This window comes from Numida meleagris, chromosome Z (assembly GCF_002078875.1).
Source record: "Numida meleagris isolate 19003 breed g44 Domestic line chromosome Z, NumMel1.0, whole genome shotgun sequence".
Lineage (NCBI taxonomy): Eukaryota > Metazoa > Chordata > Aves > Galliformes > Numididae > Numida > Numida meleagris.
This window is the reverse complement of record NC_034438.1, coordinates 20,612,761-20,631,340: the sequence shown is the minus strand read 5'-3', so window position 1 is coordinate 20,631,340 and position 18,580 is coordinate 20,612,761. Positions and strand designations below refer to the sequence as shown.

The 18,580-nt window shown below is 37.3% G+C and overlaps 1 protein-coding gene across 3 annotated transcripts in view; it reads right to left on the bottom strand.

Moving 5' to 3' along the window:
- The window catches only part of CWC27 (CWC27 spliceosome associated protein homolog), a gene marked incomplete at its 3' end in the record, with an annotated part of 94,661 nt that overhangs the window by 68,602 nt on the left and 7,479 nt on the right, over positions 1 to 18,580 (bottom strand). For all 3 annotated transcript variants that reach the window (XM_021380805.1, XM_021380807.1, XM_021380806.1), the window contains 7 exon segments: positions 5,488 to 5,654; positions 7,897 to 7,930; positions 10,177 to 10,256; positions 16,185 to 16,254; positions 17,256 to 17,359; positions 17,533 to 17,631; positions 18,345 to 18,488. In XM_021380805.1, the coding sequence (XP_021236480.1) occupies positions 5,488 to 5,654; positions 7,897 to 7,930; positions 10,177 to 10,256; positions 16,185 to 16,254; positions 17,256 to 17,359; positions 17,533 to 17,631; positions 18,345 to 18,488 (698 nt within the window).

Below are 18,580 nucleotides of genomic sequence, written 5' to 3'. Positions count from 1 at the left end.
ATAATCCAACACTTTCCCACAGAAAAAGTATACTCATCAAAACAAACACCCAAAAAACCGCAGAGGAGCACATCAGATAACACTATCAGACACTTTCTTATTTGAATTCAACATCAGGTCCTGACTAGTTGCTTATCTGACTAATTTTTGAGTAAATCAAATACCTACTCTTGATTATATTAGGAAAACTTGCTTCCCAGTACTTTCAGAAAAGAAAGTTCTTACAAAGTCAGCAATACAAAACAGGATCAAAGAATATCTTTGTTGAGAAAGAATTAGGTTACAGAGTTATCATTTAAAATAGTTGCCAATGGAATATAAAGGACTGACTGGGAACATATCTGTTCTGCCCAGGGAATTCCAAATCCAGACACTGAATCACAGAAACTGTCAGGGGATTGCAAATTATTCTATCTGGACTGCTTGTCAATCTGAGTTTGTTAAATAAAACAAAACAAAAGCCTACAATAACTAACTGCAAAACTCTAGGAAGCAGGAACAGGATGAATGCAGAAAATGAGAAATTAAATCTTGGAGACTAGTGACTGAAAATAATCTGGAAAGCCTAGCCCTCAGTGACCACTGTAAGAACAAACAGGGTGACAGAATCAAGAAAGTTCTCTATATACAGCAGTAGTAACACTAATAAGAGATTACTGACCGAAGCTCTTTAAAGAATGTTGAAAAATTGGAGAAGGAACAAAAAGGCCTCAAAACGATCTGAAGACTGGAAAAAAATGTCTTACTGTGAAGGACTGAAAGAACTCAATGGGTACAGCTTATCAAAAAAGACAGAAAAGACTCAATTAGAATTCAAGTAGCTGAAGAAACAGAAAATAACTGCACACTGTAGTGAACTTCAGAAAAACACACAGCAAAAAAAAAAAAAATTAGTTGCAAGCTGAACCCAGACAAAATTAGATGAAGTACTATTAGGAGTAAGGTGACTGGAACAGATTACACTGTCCAACTAAATATGGACCAAATTATACTCTCCTGGTACCTACAAGCTATTTCTGAATGCCTTCCTGTTTAGCTGTAGCCAATGAGCTCAATACAGTGGCAAATGGCTGTAAATTAAGGCACAAGATACACAGGTTATCTCATAGTTTCCTTTGGCTTAAAACGCTATTAACAGCATACCTGAATTTACTTTGTATAGCTTAAAAAAAAAAAAAAAAGAAGAAGTACTTCATTAAGTGTAGTAAGGTTTGAAGACAGTTGCAAAGAAGGTTTGTACTCCAGCACTCAGAAGGCATTCCTATTAACGTACTATTTCTATTTCCTGGTACCCAACTGAAGAGCAGGGAGACAGTGTTTCTGGACAAGTCCTAACAGAAGCAGTTACATCTGGTTTTAGAAAGCATTATAGTAGTAAAAACGTCAACTATCATTCAGTAGTTAATAAACTGGAAATTGTAATTACTATAAAGTGAGAATATCACTGTTATATATACAGAAATAGATAAACTTCATACTCCAAAGTGCTTTTTTCTCCTTCATATGCCTGGAAATAGTTCCCAAGAGAATCTGTCTCATGATTTTCCCAAGAACCAAGATGAAGCTGGCTGCATAGCTATTGCTTTTTTTGAAAATGGGTGCAGCAAGTTCACTAAATGGGTGCAGTATCTGCAACACTCTCCAGACAGGATTTCTTCAGAGTTTCAAATACAGACAGCAGCTTCACAATGACATCAGCTGGCTCTCTCAGCACTCTCAAATGCATCCCATACAGTCCCATAGACTTTTTTGGGTCAAGATTTCTCATCAATTTCTGACTCAACTGTTTACCACTGTTAGCAGTTTCTCTTTCTTTGAAATGTGTCTAGTCACAAAAGCCTGGAAGACCTTGTTGGTGATGACACTTGATAATCAAATATCTCTGTCATTCCTGCATGCACTGTTACCATATGGCAGGAGGTCTTTATTTTACAGTGCTTAATCTTTTATTGTTTAGGTAGTTGAAGAAGTTCTTCCAATTGCCTTTTACTCTCCTTGCCCATTTTAATTTTAGCAGAGCTTTGGCTTTCCTAGAAGAATCACTGCATACCCTGTCAGCAATCCTTTAGTCCTCCTTTGCAGACATTCCTCACTTTCATCTCCAGTATACATTACTTCTGTACCAGACATCACTCATGAATTCCCTGTTTAGTCAGTTTCTTGATATAGCCACCCCATACGGCAGTCTCCTAAATGATTTTATTTCTTTTCATATATATGTCTGCACCATAAACACAAGGTAACAAGTCCACAGCAAATGTATTAGAACAAAATATTCTACTATATATTATTAATGGATGGAAAAAAAACCAATTATTCAATTAGAGCAACTACAGATTCAGAAAGAAAATAAAAGCCTTTAATTAAAGGTTTTTTAAAAGATTTTCATGGAATCACACATAAAGTTAACTTTGGCTATTCTGCACCACAGCGCAGAAGAAGAACTTCAGGAAATCGATCTTGCATAGTCAGTGTGTCAGTGTTTATTCAGATGCTAAAAAAATGTTATGATATCTTAACTGTATGTACTTTTATACATTTAGTCTATGGTGCTTTCAAAGAACTTGTACTGCATGGTCTGAAACGATCTTAGTATGAACTCGAGCATGTCTGTTGAGCATGTTTATTACTGTTGTGCCTAGATGTCAAGATTACAGTGGGGATGCAAGTCGTTTAAGCACGTGCAGACACCTGTAAAAAAAACTAGCTATTCCATCCTGCTATAACAAATGGGGAAAAAAACCCCACAAAACAAGTCAGATGACTGTACCTCAAAAAGTGTTCTGCACTTTTACACTGTGATGAAGCAAGTAATTTCTTACATATACACAGTATATATCTGAAGCTTCATGAGATTATTTTTATTATACCTCTGATGTCATTAGCTTTATCTAGGAATGCACAATCTATATAAAGGAAAATATAAGGAATGTAGTAGTAACTATATTTCTGCTCCTTTATTGTATATGTAGATACTCATTTCCTTATGTCGATGGCTTATAAACCAAAAGCAAAGAACATTACATAGCTTAGCCATACTTTATAGGACTATTAGGAGTAAAACACACAAAAGAAACAGTTAAATTCAAGTGATTAAACTACATTTCTTCCTCACTTCAGTTATTCTAGACAGTTACTTCATACTGCCATTTAATAGCACATCTGTGTTAGGCATGCAACTGAAACTGTACTCTATTTGCATGGTCTGTGTTTTACAAACAAGAAGCACTGGGAATTTTTAAAAGCTAGTAACTAGAAATGTGTAGCATCTGAGCTCCACCTACAGGATAAGAACAAACTTAAAACTAGTTTTAATGTTCCAAAATAGAAGAGCGCTATATACATTGAAGCCGTCAGCTGATCTGCTCAAGACACTAACATTTTAAAAACTTCATGCAATGTTATCTGTATATATTTTCATGTACACGGCTGTTCTGTATTTTCAAGTTTAAGTTTAATCTTTTTATAAGAACAACAGATATCTGGAATTTCTCTAATGACTTGCCAGAATAAATGGGGATTTTTCTTCCTGAAGTTTTTTATCTAGTATAAAATTGGAAAGTGTCTTCAAATTATTTTTTTTATGTAAACAAAAGTCTGAAATGGATGCTGAAATTACTAAAAGTAACATTACCATCTGAGCACTCCAAGAAAAATTGCATTTGAAGAAGCAGTTGTGGATCTCAATACCATGAATTTGAGAAGGTGTCTATTATTTCAATATTGTTTCTCTAAAGCAGATGTGCGAACTTCTGATTTCACAAAAGGATTTGTGTAAAAAACAAGATGACTAATGCAAATGAATAAAGATTTGTAGAAAAAGTCGTACACGTTAAAATCTATTACTCAGGAAAAAATATTTTTAGAAATTCTCTTATTCTGGTAGCACATTTAAGTATCTGATGAGATGAACAACTCTGAAAGATAACAGAATTTTCTTTCCCTCTGATATGTAACTAGACACTCCCCTTCAACATAAGTATGGTGGATTGAACTTTTTGTTTGAGAGTCACACCTCATCCATTTCCCCATTGGACAATAGTGGGAACAAGAATATTATCAACCATCCCAGTACACTTAGAAAAAGGCCACTACTCTAGTCAGTGAAACTTGATAACTGACTGATTACCTCATCAAAGACAATGTTACTAGTACCTTATCTATACCAAACAACCTATGCTTTTAATTTTCATGCCACAAGACACCTTATCATTTGGAAAATAACAGATTCTAGAAGCTGATGTTACCTGTAGTACTAAGCAGTGTCTCCCAGGGCTATCACTCTCAATCACTAAGAATGCATCCAATAACACACACTTCAAAGTCAAGATGGTTCATTTGGCTGTAATACTAGTACAGCTTCCCTGAAAGATTGCAATAACCACAGACACAACGCACTGTACTTGCACAGGAAGAGCCAGCAGCTTACAGACTGTTTATACAAATATCTATGAAGTGTGAAAAAATATAATGCAAGCATTCCTAAGGGTATGCTCAAGCTTTATGTCAACCTCATGCTGAGAACCTGCAACCACACCTTAGACAAGTTTGGATCAAGTAGCCATTCCTGCAAAACACGTAGTTATTGTGAATCTTAGAATCATTACGGTTGGAAAGACCACTTAGATCATCTAGTCCAACCATCAATCCAAGCCTGTGACCGCTCTACACCATGTCAGTCAGTGCAACATTTACCCTTTTCCTGAAGACCTTCAGGGACAATGACTCAGCCACCTCCAGGGCCTGATCACACTTTCAGAAAAGAAATTTTTCCTATCATCCAACCTGGATCATGCCTGGCACAACTTGAGGCTATTCCCTCTAGTCTCATTGCTAGTTATGCGGGAGAAGAGGCTGACCCCTACCTTGCCACAACCTCCTTTCAGGTAGTTGCAGAGAGATACAAGATCTCCTCTGAGCCTCCTTTTCTCCAAACTAAACAATCGCAGCTTTCTCAGCTGCTCCTCCTAAGACTTGTGCTCCAGACCCCTCACCAGATTCACTGATCTTCTCTGGACACGCTCCAGGGCCTCAATGTTTTTCTTGTAGTGAGGGGCGCAAAACTGAACACAGTACAGCATCACCAACGCTGTATAGAGTACATACACAGCACAATTTCTTCTGCCATTCTAAAGATGTTTGGCTTCCACGTACCTGAAGACTCTTTTTCAGAAAAAACTTTCCTTGGATATCTTCTTAATTACTGGCTCCTCCCTCCCATTCTATGATATGTCTATTTAACACTGGTCTCTTTTTGTTCGGTACAGAGGTAATCTCTCCCTTTTTTCTCAATAAGTAGATTGAAGTTTAAACTACCAAATGAAACTTAGAACTAAGAAACCAACAGGAAGTTTGATCTTTCATAGTTGAGGGAGGCTGATAATTTTAACACAGTACTAAAATAAAAATGTAGTAAATACAAAACTGGAATTGAACAGCCAATAACTGTAAATAAGTTGAAGGAGAAAAATAATGCATGATACTTACCTGCGACTGGTGACTTTCTTTTCCATCTTAGTTTCTTCCTCTTGAAGTTGCAGTTTAACAGTTTCATTTGTATCCACTTTCAACTTTTTTGCTATGCGTTCTTTCATTTGAAATCTCTCATTGCTAGCAACTTCACCTTCTACACTGTCAACATCTTCATCTTCTTCCTTTATTGATATAACATGAAAAAAAAAAATTCTACTTTTTAAGTACAGAATTTTGAATATGGAAACTTTTCCTCACAAAGATAATCCTTTACTGCAACAGACAAAGAAACTAACAAACAAAATGCACAATTTTTAAAACTACTTCAAAGAAAAATTTCAAGAATGTTTTTGTATCACTTAAAAAATGGAAACAATCAGGACTTTAAGCCCTTAAAGGTACACAGAAAGTCTCACGGCAATATGTTATTAGTTTGATTATTATTCATGGATCCAAACTTTGATCAATGCTACACTAAACACTTCATCAATTTTCCCTTAAAACAAAACCGGAAGCCCAGAAAGCCAACTGCATCCTGGGCAGCATAAATAGAAGGGTGGCCAGCAAGGCAAGGGAGGTGATTTTCCCGTTTGCTCTGCCCTCATGACATCACACCAGCCATATGCACATATACAGGTTGGGCAAAGAATGGCTTGAAAGCAGCTCTGAGGAGAAGGATTTGGGGGATTCAGTTGATAAAAGACTCAACATGAGCTGGCAATGTGCACTTGCAGCCCAGCAGGCCAACGGTATCCTGGGTTGCACCAAGAGAAGCATGACCAGCAGGTCGAGGGAGGTGATTCTGCTCCTCTACTCTGCTCTCGTGAGACCCCCACCTGGAGTACTGTGTCCAGTTCTGGGGTCCCCAACACAAGAAGGACATGGAGCTGTTGGAGCAGGTCCAGAGGAGGGCCACGAAGATGATCAGAGGGCTGGAGCACCTCCCCTATGAGGACAGGCTGAGAGAGCTGGGGCTCTTCAGCCCGGAGAAGACTTCAAGGAGACCTTATAGCGACCTCCCAGTACCTGAAAGAGGCCTACAAGGAATGCTGGGAATGGACTTTTTATCAGGGCATGTAGCTACAGGACAAGGGAAATGGCTTCAAATTGGAAGAGGGTAGATTTAGACTGGATATTAGGAAGAAATTCTTTCCTGTGAGGGTGGTGAAACACTGGAACAGGTTGCTCGGCAAGGTTGTGAATGCCCCCCCTGTCGATGCATTCAAGGCCGGGCTGGATGGGGCTTTGAGCAACCTGATCTAAAGGGAGATGTCCTTGCCTATAGCAAGGGGGCTGGAATGAGATGACCTTAAAGGCCCCTTCCAAGCCAAACCATTCTATGATTCTATGAAATCACTAGGCTTGCTGTGTCAAAATACAGCATGACAGCAAAACAGCAGAGAATCATAGCTTAAGCAAGAATGCGATCATGCACCTGGCTTGAACAAAGGCGAATTTGAGCAACTTGTTTACGTGTCCAAGAAGATGAGCACACACTATGTTTTGCAAAAAAAGTAACAGGACACAAGATGGAAATAAGCTGTTTTCTTTTTATTTAGGCATAAGGATGGGGGAGACTGCATCTGTCCTTCACTCTCACTGCGTACCAGCTACCAGCTGATAGGTACTGACCTATGCTGATAGGTACTGACGTATGCATAGTGGGCAGATGTGAAAAAACGAAGTACTTATGAGGATTCAATTTACGGAACCAAGGATCCTACTCCCAGTCAAATATTACATCCGTATTTCAATAGCAACTCAAAGATCTGTCCCACCATCAATGGCTGTAGGTAAATATGCACTTCAACTCGCAATTTTATTCTGCATGATCTATAAAAATGTCCTTGTAATTAAAATATCCTCCATGTTTAGTAGTCCAATTTATTACTGTTTGCTTACTCAAATTTCCCACCTTTCAGAGGTGACAGTCTTTGTCAAGGCTATTTTTAGTAATACATATTCATTGAAATCTTGTTTCCTTGAAGAAATCTTTTCAACAGCATTCTCACTCATACACAGACTTCCCCTCAGAGTTTAGTTTTGTCTTTATTCATGATAAATTTCATCTTAATTCCTTTCCCATCCCTGAAGCAATTTCAGGGCTTGTAATAATGGTTTGTGACTCTGTGGTACATAACCCCCATATATATACCTCACTTACTGACTGAAACATCTGGTAAGCAGTTTTCATAAAATGCAGTAGGTAGCATGCAGCAGCAACTCTACTATGCCATGAAAGTTCACAATTGCCAACCTTCAGAGCTCTGAAAGGGTTACTAGTTTTTGCTGGAAATCTGACTTGAGCTAGCTTTCAAAATCCTCAAAAGCAGCATTTACTTCCCATAGGAAAATGTAAGACACATACAATAAGGAAAAAAAACTTATTTGTAAAAATAAGTAATAATTTAAAAAATCACTTACTTCACTCAAATACCTCTCTTCATTTGCTGCATCACTAAAAAAAAATAATAATTGTTAATAATTTGAAATACCAGAGAAGACTTAAAATACTGTTTTTCACACAGCTCTTTAATAAAAATTTTAACTAATTGAAATTTTAGTCAACTTAGTCATTTACATCATCCTTACATTAATCCTAACATTACCAATTAATAGTATTTTCTGTCATTTGTTATCATCCTTTCTAAATAGAACAGCTTAAAAGCATAGGGTAAAACTGCAATCTGCCACAGACACATTCTATTACTAACCATATTCAGACAAAACACTGAAGTATACAGTTGCTTCAAAGGTAAGGAATTATACTAATGATTATGATTATTTTTAAATTTTAAGTCAAAACATTTTTTGGATCAAGAAAAGATTATGATTAGGCAAGTGAATAGAATACTATGGAATAGTCCTGGAAATAAATCTAGGCCAATAAATAACCAATTAATGGACACAATCTAAGTGTAATATCTTACAAGCACAAGCAAAAATTCTAAATTACAGTATAATAACATTGTCAGACAAAATACACAAGTGAGCATGTCATCATGTTTTCTGACTACTGCTTGCATTGCACTGCTGTTAAAGGAAAAAAAAGTAACAACAATACTCACTCTTAAGATAGTGGATTTTGATCTCATTTATAAATTCCTAGCATTTCATGGCAAATATTTTGTATTTAAGAAAGCCTTTTTTAGATAGGTGTGTTTTATTTGCATTATACTGACAAATGAATTTAGCATCACAAACTTTCTGTGGAACTAATTCTTTCTTAATAGAACTTTTAAAATATTATCTGAAAGTATTAAAGAAAATATTTTGGATGACTACAGGTCTGTAATTCTGACATCAGTACTGAACAAGCAGACACGCAGTAAGAGGTAATTTGTGGGTTTGGTGGCACTAAAGGGAACTGCCTTACTAACCTCTGGCACTGTTCTGAAGGGGCTGCATGTGGCTGAGGATGAGCTGACCGCTTTCTTACGTTTAGACTCACACATTCTCTAACCAAACATTTTTAAGGAAACTAAGTAGAGCTGAGATGACAGAGGAGGCCCTTGCACTAAAAGTGAAAGGTTAAAAGACAGGAAACAAAAGTCAGGAGCAAACCATCACTTGTTGTAGTGAAGACTACTAGAGTATTTCCACAGCAGCATGCTAGGTCTTGAGGTGTTCATCAAACTCAATAACAAAGCAGGCAAGCAACCACACTGCTGTTTTTTAAATAATACTACATTACACAGGACACTAAGGACAAGAGCAGACTAATGAATTGCAGAAGGACCAGAAAGACAACAAAATGTGAGATTAAATTTGAAGCAGATAAAAGTAAAGCTATGCACATGCGGAAAAAGAATTCCACAAACAGGACAAGGAGCTCTAAGTTGACCAGCACTACGCATAAATTCTTTTCACTATCATGCTGAGATAATTCCATTAAAAAAATGTACAAACAATAGCTTAAAATCAGAAGTTAAGAAGCATTAAAAAAATAAACAGAGGACAAACTGGAGACCCTCTTTATGCAAGTATATAGTTTTGTCTTTAAATTTCATCTTTAATTTGTTTAGATTTAAATAAAAAAAAAAAGAAAAAGATATTTTAGAACAGAAATGACGTCACAGAAGAGTAACGAGAATAACTACAGATACTGAAATTTTGTGTGAAGAAAAGCTGAGAAAGTTTTAAGGATTCAGAATGTAAAAGACATGGCCTAAGAAGGGAATGTAGTAAAAAGAGGTATATAAGGACTGGCTGCTCACTGTCTCTTCCACATAAGAATTAGAAATTACCAAACAAGGCCAGTAGCATGAGGTTTCAGAACAAAACAAAACAAAACAATAAACAACAACAACAAAAATGAGATACTTCCTTCTGCAACAGATAGGAAGGTGCAAATACAAAAAACATTACAAGAGGTCACCAAAAAAATACTCTGAAGAGAGCCCCTATAAGTGTTATGAATTAGATGAACTGTATCAAAATCTGGCAGTTCCTTGAACTGAAAGTAGTTGGACGCTGTACGGCTACTCAGCGCAACATTACGTTTGCCCTGTTTTCATCTTTCTTAGGCATCCACTGCTGGCTGCCCACTGTTGGCAACTGCATAGTGGGTTAGAGGAACATTTGGTCCAATCCAGCAATTCCTTTCTTACTTCCTTAAAGAGTGACAGACATACAATGAGCATCATTGTCTCAGGTCTAACATCAAAGTAAACCTGCTCTGGAATGTGGAAAATTTGTATTAACCTTTTGACAGCAGGAACTGAGCTCAGATGTGGATCATCCTTCAGAAGATCATGACTACTTTTACTTTTTCCCTTCATGCTCTGTTAAAAAAAAAAAAAGTGTTACAGATTTCAGAGTTTGAGAGAATGGTGAAAAGGGCAATGGTAAGAAAACAATAATTTATTTCCAGTTAGTTTTAGCCCAAACAGAGAGCATAAACACTTATAACTGCAGAAGAACACAATCCTTGTAGAAGGACAGTAATATTGTGGATAATAAAATCTCATTATTATTATTGTAAATTGTGATTTACAAGCACATTCCATTTTTAACTATGTAGAAAAAAAGACAACTGACTACATGAAAAATTATGTATTATATTTGACACTGTCTTCTGTGACATTCTCCTAGAGAAGCTGGCAGTTGGTAGCTTGGACAGATACACTCTGCTGGGTAAAAAACTGGCAGGATGGACAAACCCAAAGAGTGGTGGTGAATGGAGTTATATCCACTTGGTGACCGGTCATGAATGCTGTTCCCCAGGGACTGGTACTGTGGCCTGTCCTGTTCAGTGTCTTTACTGATGACCTGGACAAGAGGATTGAGAGCACCCTCACTAACTTTGCAGATGAAGGCCCTGCAGAGAGATCTGGACAGGCTGGATTGCTGGGCTGAGGCCAATGGGATGAAGTTCAACAAGACCAAGTGCTGGGTCCTGTACTTTGGCCACAGCAACCTTAGGCAATGCTACAGGCTTGGGGTAGAGTGGCTGGAGGACTATCTGGTAGAAATGGACCTGGAGGTACTGGTCAATGCTCAGTTAAATATGAGCCAGCATTGTGCCCAGGTAGCCAAAAAGGCCAACGGTACACTCGCTTGCATAAGAAATAGTGGAAGCATACTCCCTCCTCCCCAGCAGGAGCAAGGAAGTAATTGTCCCTCTGTACTCAGCTCTGGTGAGGCCGCACCTTGAGTACTGTTTCAGTTTTGCACCCCTCACTACAAGAAAAACATTGAGGCCCTGGAGCATGTCCACAGAAGATCAGTGAATCTGGTGAGGGGTCTGGAGCACAAGTCTTAGGAGGAGCAGCTGAGAAAGCTGCGATTGTTTAGTTTGGAGAAAAGGAGGCTCAGAGGAGATCTTGTATCTCTCTGCAACTACCTGAAAGGAGGTTGTGGCAAGGTAGGGGTCAGCCTCTTCTCCCGCATAACTAGCAAAGAGACTAGAGGGAATAGCCTCAAGTTGTGCCAGGCAAGATCCAGGTTGGATGATAGGAAAAAATTCTTTTCTGAAAGTGTGATCAGGCCCTGGAGGTGGCTGAGTCATTGTCCCTGGAGGTGTTCAAGAAACATTTGGATGTTGAACTAAGGGACACAGTTTAGTGTGGAAATATTGATGGTACACGGTTGGCTGGACAGGATGATCATTGAGGTCTTTTCCAACCTTGGTGATCCTGTGATTCTATGAAACACAACAAGTGCTTGGCACCTTTGTAAACTGCTCCAAACAAGTACAAACGATTAAATGTGCAGTTTGGACACTGAAAGTCTCAGTTTAAATACTGGGTGACAATCAGTGTGAGCCACTCTGTCAGGTCCCTGAGCACACTAATATACCCCAGTGGCCTTGAGGAGTCTTACCTGGGCCTCCTCTGCCCATGAGCACCATTCCTGCTCAGGCCTGTGAACCCAGACACTGCCTGAACTGTAGTAGGGGTGTACTTGTGTCTAGCTTTCTAGACAGACTCCGTGGACAGACACTGTAGCTTTGTCTCCTGTTCTCTCTTTTGTCCCCTGTCTCAGTTACTACTTGCCTTATGGACCTGCTTATGGGTCCTGTCACTAGAAACCAGCTCTACCTGCTGTATTCAGATACTGTAGGACTATGTGCCTCACCTAGAAGTAGGTATATGCAGAGCCTGTGCTGGAATCATGCTTGGCTCATGCTCCCTCAGCCACCCAGCTCTTGATGGTTAACAACACAAACCTTTCTAATGCTGGGATCTCCACCTCCTATAACCTCCTCAAGTACATATGTTTTCTTTTTAATCTTCATATTCTATGTAATATAGTCATTTAAAGATCTACCTGATTCAGAACATATAATTTGACCTGCGACATTTAATAATCATCAGTAGTCCAATACATAACTTTTTGGAAAGTATTTGTACTTCTCACTTTCATCATGTTCCAGGGCAAAAGTGTTCACAACTTACTTACCTAAAGAAAATGCTTTTCCTGATAACTTATTTGCTCATTCATCTTTGTGTCTTAGCTCTCATTTAGTGAGAAAGAGCAAACAATCATTCCCATTCCCCTCCAATTTTTGAAGTTATCATCATCCTTATCTTCAATTACACTTTTTGTCCTTCCTACACTTCTTTCAGGAATAAGAGTCTAAACTCTAGTTAAAGATAATCACTAAGTGAAAAACATCACTTAGGCTAACTATACTGCAGGCTGCACAAGTCCTGAGAAGAAAATCAATCTAGGGACAGTTAAGGTGCTCTTAAAGTCAATATTCAATATGATGTGACTGAGACAACAATTCCTATTTTTCACACGGAAGCATGTAACTACTAAATAGTACAAAAATGTCATCCTCATACCTAATGAATTTTTTTACTTATCAGATCTAATTTTTGCCTAAGCCACTGTAAAAAGGCAATGGAAAGTGCCCCCTTCTTCCAGATCTGTTAAAGTCCTTAGTTACTTACAGACTTTCCTAAACTGGCAATTTTACCACATTTGGCAACCCCAAAACAGTTAACAGAACAATTCCACAGCAATGACAACACCAAAACTGAGCCTGTCATTGTAGGAATTGAATGTTGTTTCTGCATTAGATATCAAAAAAGGGAAACTCATCTAAAGAAGTAGAGCACGATGTATTTTGTAACTTGCCCTTAGAAACAGCTAGTTTGAAGAAGTAGAAATACCATATATTTCAGTAACATATTTTAGAAATATAGTTGTTGAATTATGTGATTAATTCTCACTTGTAAAACTGTAATAGTTGTGAATAGTTGTGAGTTTGGGAATAGTATTACGGACTGGAAAGCATGTTGTAAGGCTATTCTGTTTGGATAAGAAACCCTCAGCAAAAGAAAAGCAGACTTGTCAAACATCAAAGAAGCCAGGGCCTCCACACAAGGCCAAATTGTCTCATTCTGTGGGTAGGCTGGGATGCAACAGGCTGGCATCAGGATGCCCCCCTCTATCCTCCTCCCACACTTATCTCTATCTAAGGACAAACAGGTGTCCAGAAATAATGGCCGAGTGTTGAGTAAGCAAGTGTTAGAAGTTAATTAATTAGCAATATACATGCTTAGCTAGCAACAATTTATGTTTAACCAGTATCTGTATGTTTAGTTGAACGTCGGGAAGACTGTGAACCTGAAGTACTCAGCCAATGAGGAACCAGGGGAGGCAAAGATAACTGTCAGGTAATAGGGCATAAAAGATGTAACACNGAGACTAGAGGGAATAGCCTCAAGTTGTGCCAGGCAAGATCCAGGTTGGATGATAGGAAAAAATTCTTTTCTGAAAGTGTGATCAGGCCCTGGAGGTGGCTGAGTCATTGTCCCTGGAGGTGTTCAAGAAACATTTGGATGTTGAACTAAGGGACACAGTTTAGTGTGGAAATATTGATGGTACACGGTTGGCTGGACAGGATGATCATTGAGGTCTTTTCCAACCTTGGTGATCCTGTGATTCTATGAAACACAACAAGTGCTTGGCACCTTTGTAAACTGCTCCAAACAAGTACAAACGATTAAATGTGCAGTTTGGACACTGAAAGTCTCAGTTTAAATACTGGGTGACAATCAGTGTGAGCCACTCTGTCAGGTCCCTGAGCACACTAATATACCCCAGTGGCCTTGAGGAGTCTTACCTGGGCCTCCTCTGCCCATGAGCACCATTCCTGCTCAGGCCTGTGAACCCAGACACTGCCTGAACTGTAGTAGGGGTGTACTTGTGTCTAGCTTTCTAGACAGACTCCGTGGACAGACACTGTAGCTTTGTCTCCTGTTCTCTCTTTTGTCCCCTGTCTCAGTTACTACTTGCCTTATGGACCTGCTTATGGGTCCTGTCACTAGAAACCAGCTCTACCTGCTGTATTCAGATACTGTAGGACTATGTGCCTCACCTAGAAGTAGGTATATGCAGAGCCTGTGCTGGAATCATGCTTGGCTCATGCTCCCTCAGCCACCCAGCTCTTGATGGTTAACAACACAAACCTTTCTAATGCTGGGATCTCCACCTCCTATAACCTCCTCAAGTACATATGTTTTCTTTTTAATCTTCATATTCTATGTAATATAGTCATTTAAAGATCTACCTGATTCAGAACATATAATTTGACCTGCGACATTTAATAATCATCAGTAGTCCAATACATAACTTTTTGGAAAGTATTTGTACTTCTCACTTTCATCATGTTCCAGGGCAAAAGTGTTCACAACTTACTTACCTAAAGAAAATGCTTTTCCTGATAACTTATTTGCTCATTCATCTTTGTGTCTTAGCTCTCATTTAGTGAGAAAGAGCAAACAATCATTCCCATTCCCCTCCAATTTTTGAAGTTATCATCATCCTTATCTTCAATTACACTTTTTGTCCTTCCTACACTTCTTTCAGGAATAAGAGTCTAAACTCTAGTTAAAGATAATCACTAAGTGAAAAACATCACTTAGGCTAACTATACTGCAGGCTGCACAAGTCCTGAGAAGAAAATCAATCTAGGGACAGTTAAGGTGCTCTTAAAGTCAATATTCAATATGATGTGACTGAGACAACAATTCCTATTTTTCACACGGAAGCATGTAACTACTAAATAGTACAAAAATGTCATCCTCATACCTAATGAATTTTTTTACTTATCAGATCTAATTTTTGCCTAAGCCACTGTAAAAAGGCAATGGAAAGTGCCCCCTTCTTCCAGATCTGTTAAAGTCCTTAGTTACTTACAGACTTTCCTAAACTGGCAATTTTACCACATTTGGCAACCCCAAAACAGTTAACAGAACAATTCCACAGCAATGACAACACCAAAACTGAGCCTGTCATTGTAGGAATTGAATGTTGTTTCTGCATTAGATATCAAAAAAGGGAAACTCATCTAAAGAAGTAGAGCACGATGTATTTTGTAACTTGCCCTTAGAAACAGCTAGTTTGAAGAAGTAGAAATACCATATATTTCAGTAACATATTTTAGAAATATAGTTGTTGAATTATGTGATTAATTCTCACTTGTAAAACTGTAATAGTTGTGAATAGTTGTGAGTTTGGGAATAGTATTACGGACTGGAAAGCATGTTGTAAGGCTATTCTGTTTGGATAAGAAACCCTCAGCAAAAGAAAAGCAGACTTGTCAAACATCAAAGAAGCCAGGGCCTCCACACAAGGCCAAATTGTCTCATTCTGTGGGTAGGCTGGGATGCAACAGGCTGGCATCAGGATGCCCCCCTCTATCCTCCTCCCACACTTATCTCTATCTAAGGACAAACAGGTGTCCAGAAATAATGGCCGAGTGTTGAGTAAGCAAGTGTTAGAAGTTAATTAATTAGCAATATACATGCTTAGCTAGCAACAATTTATGTTTAACCAGTATCTATATGTTCTATATTCAGCTAAGTGCACTGGTAATGAAGAAGTTGACCTATTTCAACTTTCAAGTGTTTTACCATCAGATGACATTCTTGTAAATAAGAGAAAAAGAAAAAAGTACCTATCACTTTGAAGATTTTTAGAAAGCAGAAATAGCTTTTATGCTATGAAATACGGAACCATTTTTATATTTCTGTAAACACTATAATGCAGTAACTGAAGGCACCTTCTAAATTAGAAAAATTAAAAACTTGTTTTATCTAGAAATCAAAATAGAAGAATTATAAAAACAAAGGCAATTTCTAGTATTATTGTTTAAAAATCAAAAGTAAAAACAATACAAAGAACTTTAGAATTTTTCATAAGCATGTAAAAGTTAATCTTAAGGTGAAAATAAAAACAATGATTAGGTCCGATACCTGACTAACTCTGTTGACTTCCTCCTCTTCTTCTTCAGCTTCTTCACCAAAGGAAAGCAGGTTAAAATTTCTTTAAGAGAAAAAACACGTTTTCCATTAAGACTTTAAGCACTACTTTATTAACATTTCATGAACTTCAAACATGCAACTTCTATTTTGTATGTAATCTTGTTTTAACTTTTTTTTCCTGCTAAACATACCAATCCAACAAACTACCAGTGTTTAGGGAGGGATGTTTCTATTCTATACTCGAGACAGAACAATCAGGACTGTTACAAACTAGGACACTTTAAAGTCACTTAGAAAACAATAAGACAGAATTATAAATTCTGCCTTGACTAGCTTCCATAGACTTATAAATGCCTACAACTCTGTATTATTTTTTTAATACAGCAACACTCAAGTAGAAAACACAAAATTCTCAAGACATATCAGCTCAGGAAACCATTAACTGCAAATATGATTTCACAACTGTATTTAGAAGAGATAATGATCTTCAAGGTGTTTTTTTTTTTCAAAATTATTTTTGCACTACGTTAGAAACAGGTAGTTGTAGTACAATCTATTTTTGTCCATCAGAACCAACAGCATGCACATAGTTCGGATTTCCTATTACTTCTCATAAATGTGTAAATCTACCAAATTTCACTCATAAAACCTGAAATTTCCTATATCGAAATGCTTGCTTTTTGATGAATATTTTAATGGGAGAGAAGTGGCAGCTGATAAAATAAATTAAAAATTTAAAAGAACAGAGCCCAAGCTACCAGCATACATTAACTTCTGTGTCATCTCAGTCACAAATGATTGCATATTCTTCTTGCCCACAGTTTACACTACTGTATTCTCTCTCCTTTGCAACAAACTATTGCACAAAGGAGCTATAGTTTAGCAGATGTACAATAACCACTCAGAGCAACTAATTTGTATGATCTCTTAACAGGGTTTTTTGATGACTTTAGAGCACATTCTTCTAGCATTTTGGTTAAGCCTCTGTTTCAAAAAAAACCAACCAAGTTGCTGTTTAAAGGTACAAGAAAATCAACCACTGCTCATGCTGCATATAATTACTTTGTGCCTTTTACTTTGGGTTTTTTATCTTCTTCTTCTGCTTTGTCCTTCTTCAGCTTTCTATTTGGTCTTGGAACAATATCATCAAAGGGATTAAACAAAACCTATTAAAAAAAGAATATTTTAGTCACATCTCTAGTAAGCATTAATTAAATGATTCAATATTTTGAAAACAATACATAAAAATATGCCAGGTTTTCATGCTAGATCACAGCTGTCTTAGTAATACAAACAAAATATTTTCAAAACTTCAAGGTTTAAAGAACAACATACCCACCTCACTACTTCTTATTTTATGTGGACTGAGTGGTCTTTCTTCTTTGTCAACTTCCACTTCAGCTAGCCGCAACATGTTATATATTGTATCTCCTGTAACCTACCAAAAGCACAGGAAAAGAAAAGTTTGACAGTACTTAAGTACTTCTGCAAAATGCTAGGCAGTTATTATGTAAAGAATTAGAAAATACAAGTGATACAGGAAATACTGTAAGCATATAAGACTTTTAACAGAGAGTAAGTACACTGTACCAATGGTTTTGGCATTCATTTTTAAATTGACAACGAAGTTGAAAGAACATAAGTAGCAAATTCTGCATTTCTAAGAGCAGGAGAAGATGTCAAAATTTTACTGGGAGTTGTAAAACAGGAAAAAAAAGATACTGAAATACAAAAACTGTAGCTTTATTTTCTTTTGAATAAACTATGAAAGTGGTAAGTTCATCTCAGGCTTTTTGTTTTCCTGACTCTCCTTGAATAATTACAAAGAAATGCAAACAAATAAACGAACAATAAAATGTTACTAGCATTAGACTAGTAAAACAGTTATCATATTTTTAGTAAGAGATTATTTAAAAGGAAGCACAACACTTCTTTCCAGAAAAAAACAATAACCAAGTAGATAACGATAGGAACAACTCATAGAAACATTTCCAAGAGACTCAGGAAACAGATAGAACATAGACAGCTTAGAATGAAGTAAAACAATTTCATGCACATCTAACAAAAACAACACTACAAGACCCTTTGGTAATAGAGAAACATATATCTGCTTATATCAAACTCAAACTGAGACTACTCTGTCTAGCAGACCTTTCCAAAGATCGTGTGCTTGTTGTTAAGTTCATCTGCACGACCCAACGTAAAGAAAAACTGACTGCCATTATCATGGGGTCCAGCATTTGCCATAGCAACAAGTCCTCTTCGATTAAATCGCAATCGTGAGTGGAACTCATCCTGGAAAAGACAAAAAGAAGTATTTAACCACCGTATATTTATATCAACATGCACTGACAGAAAACAAACTGTTAGTTAAAATAAATTAAAAA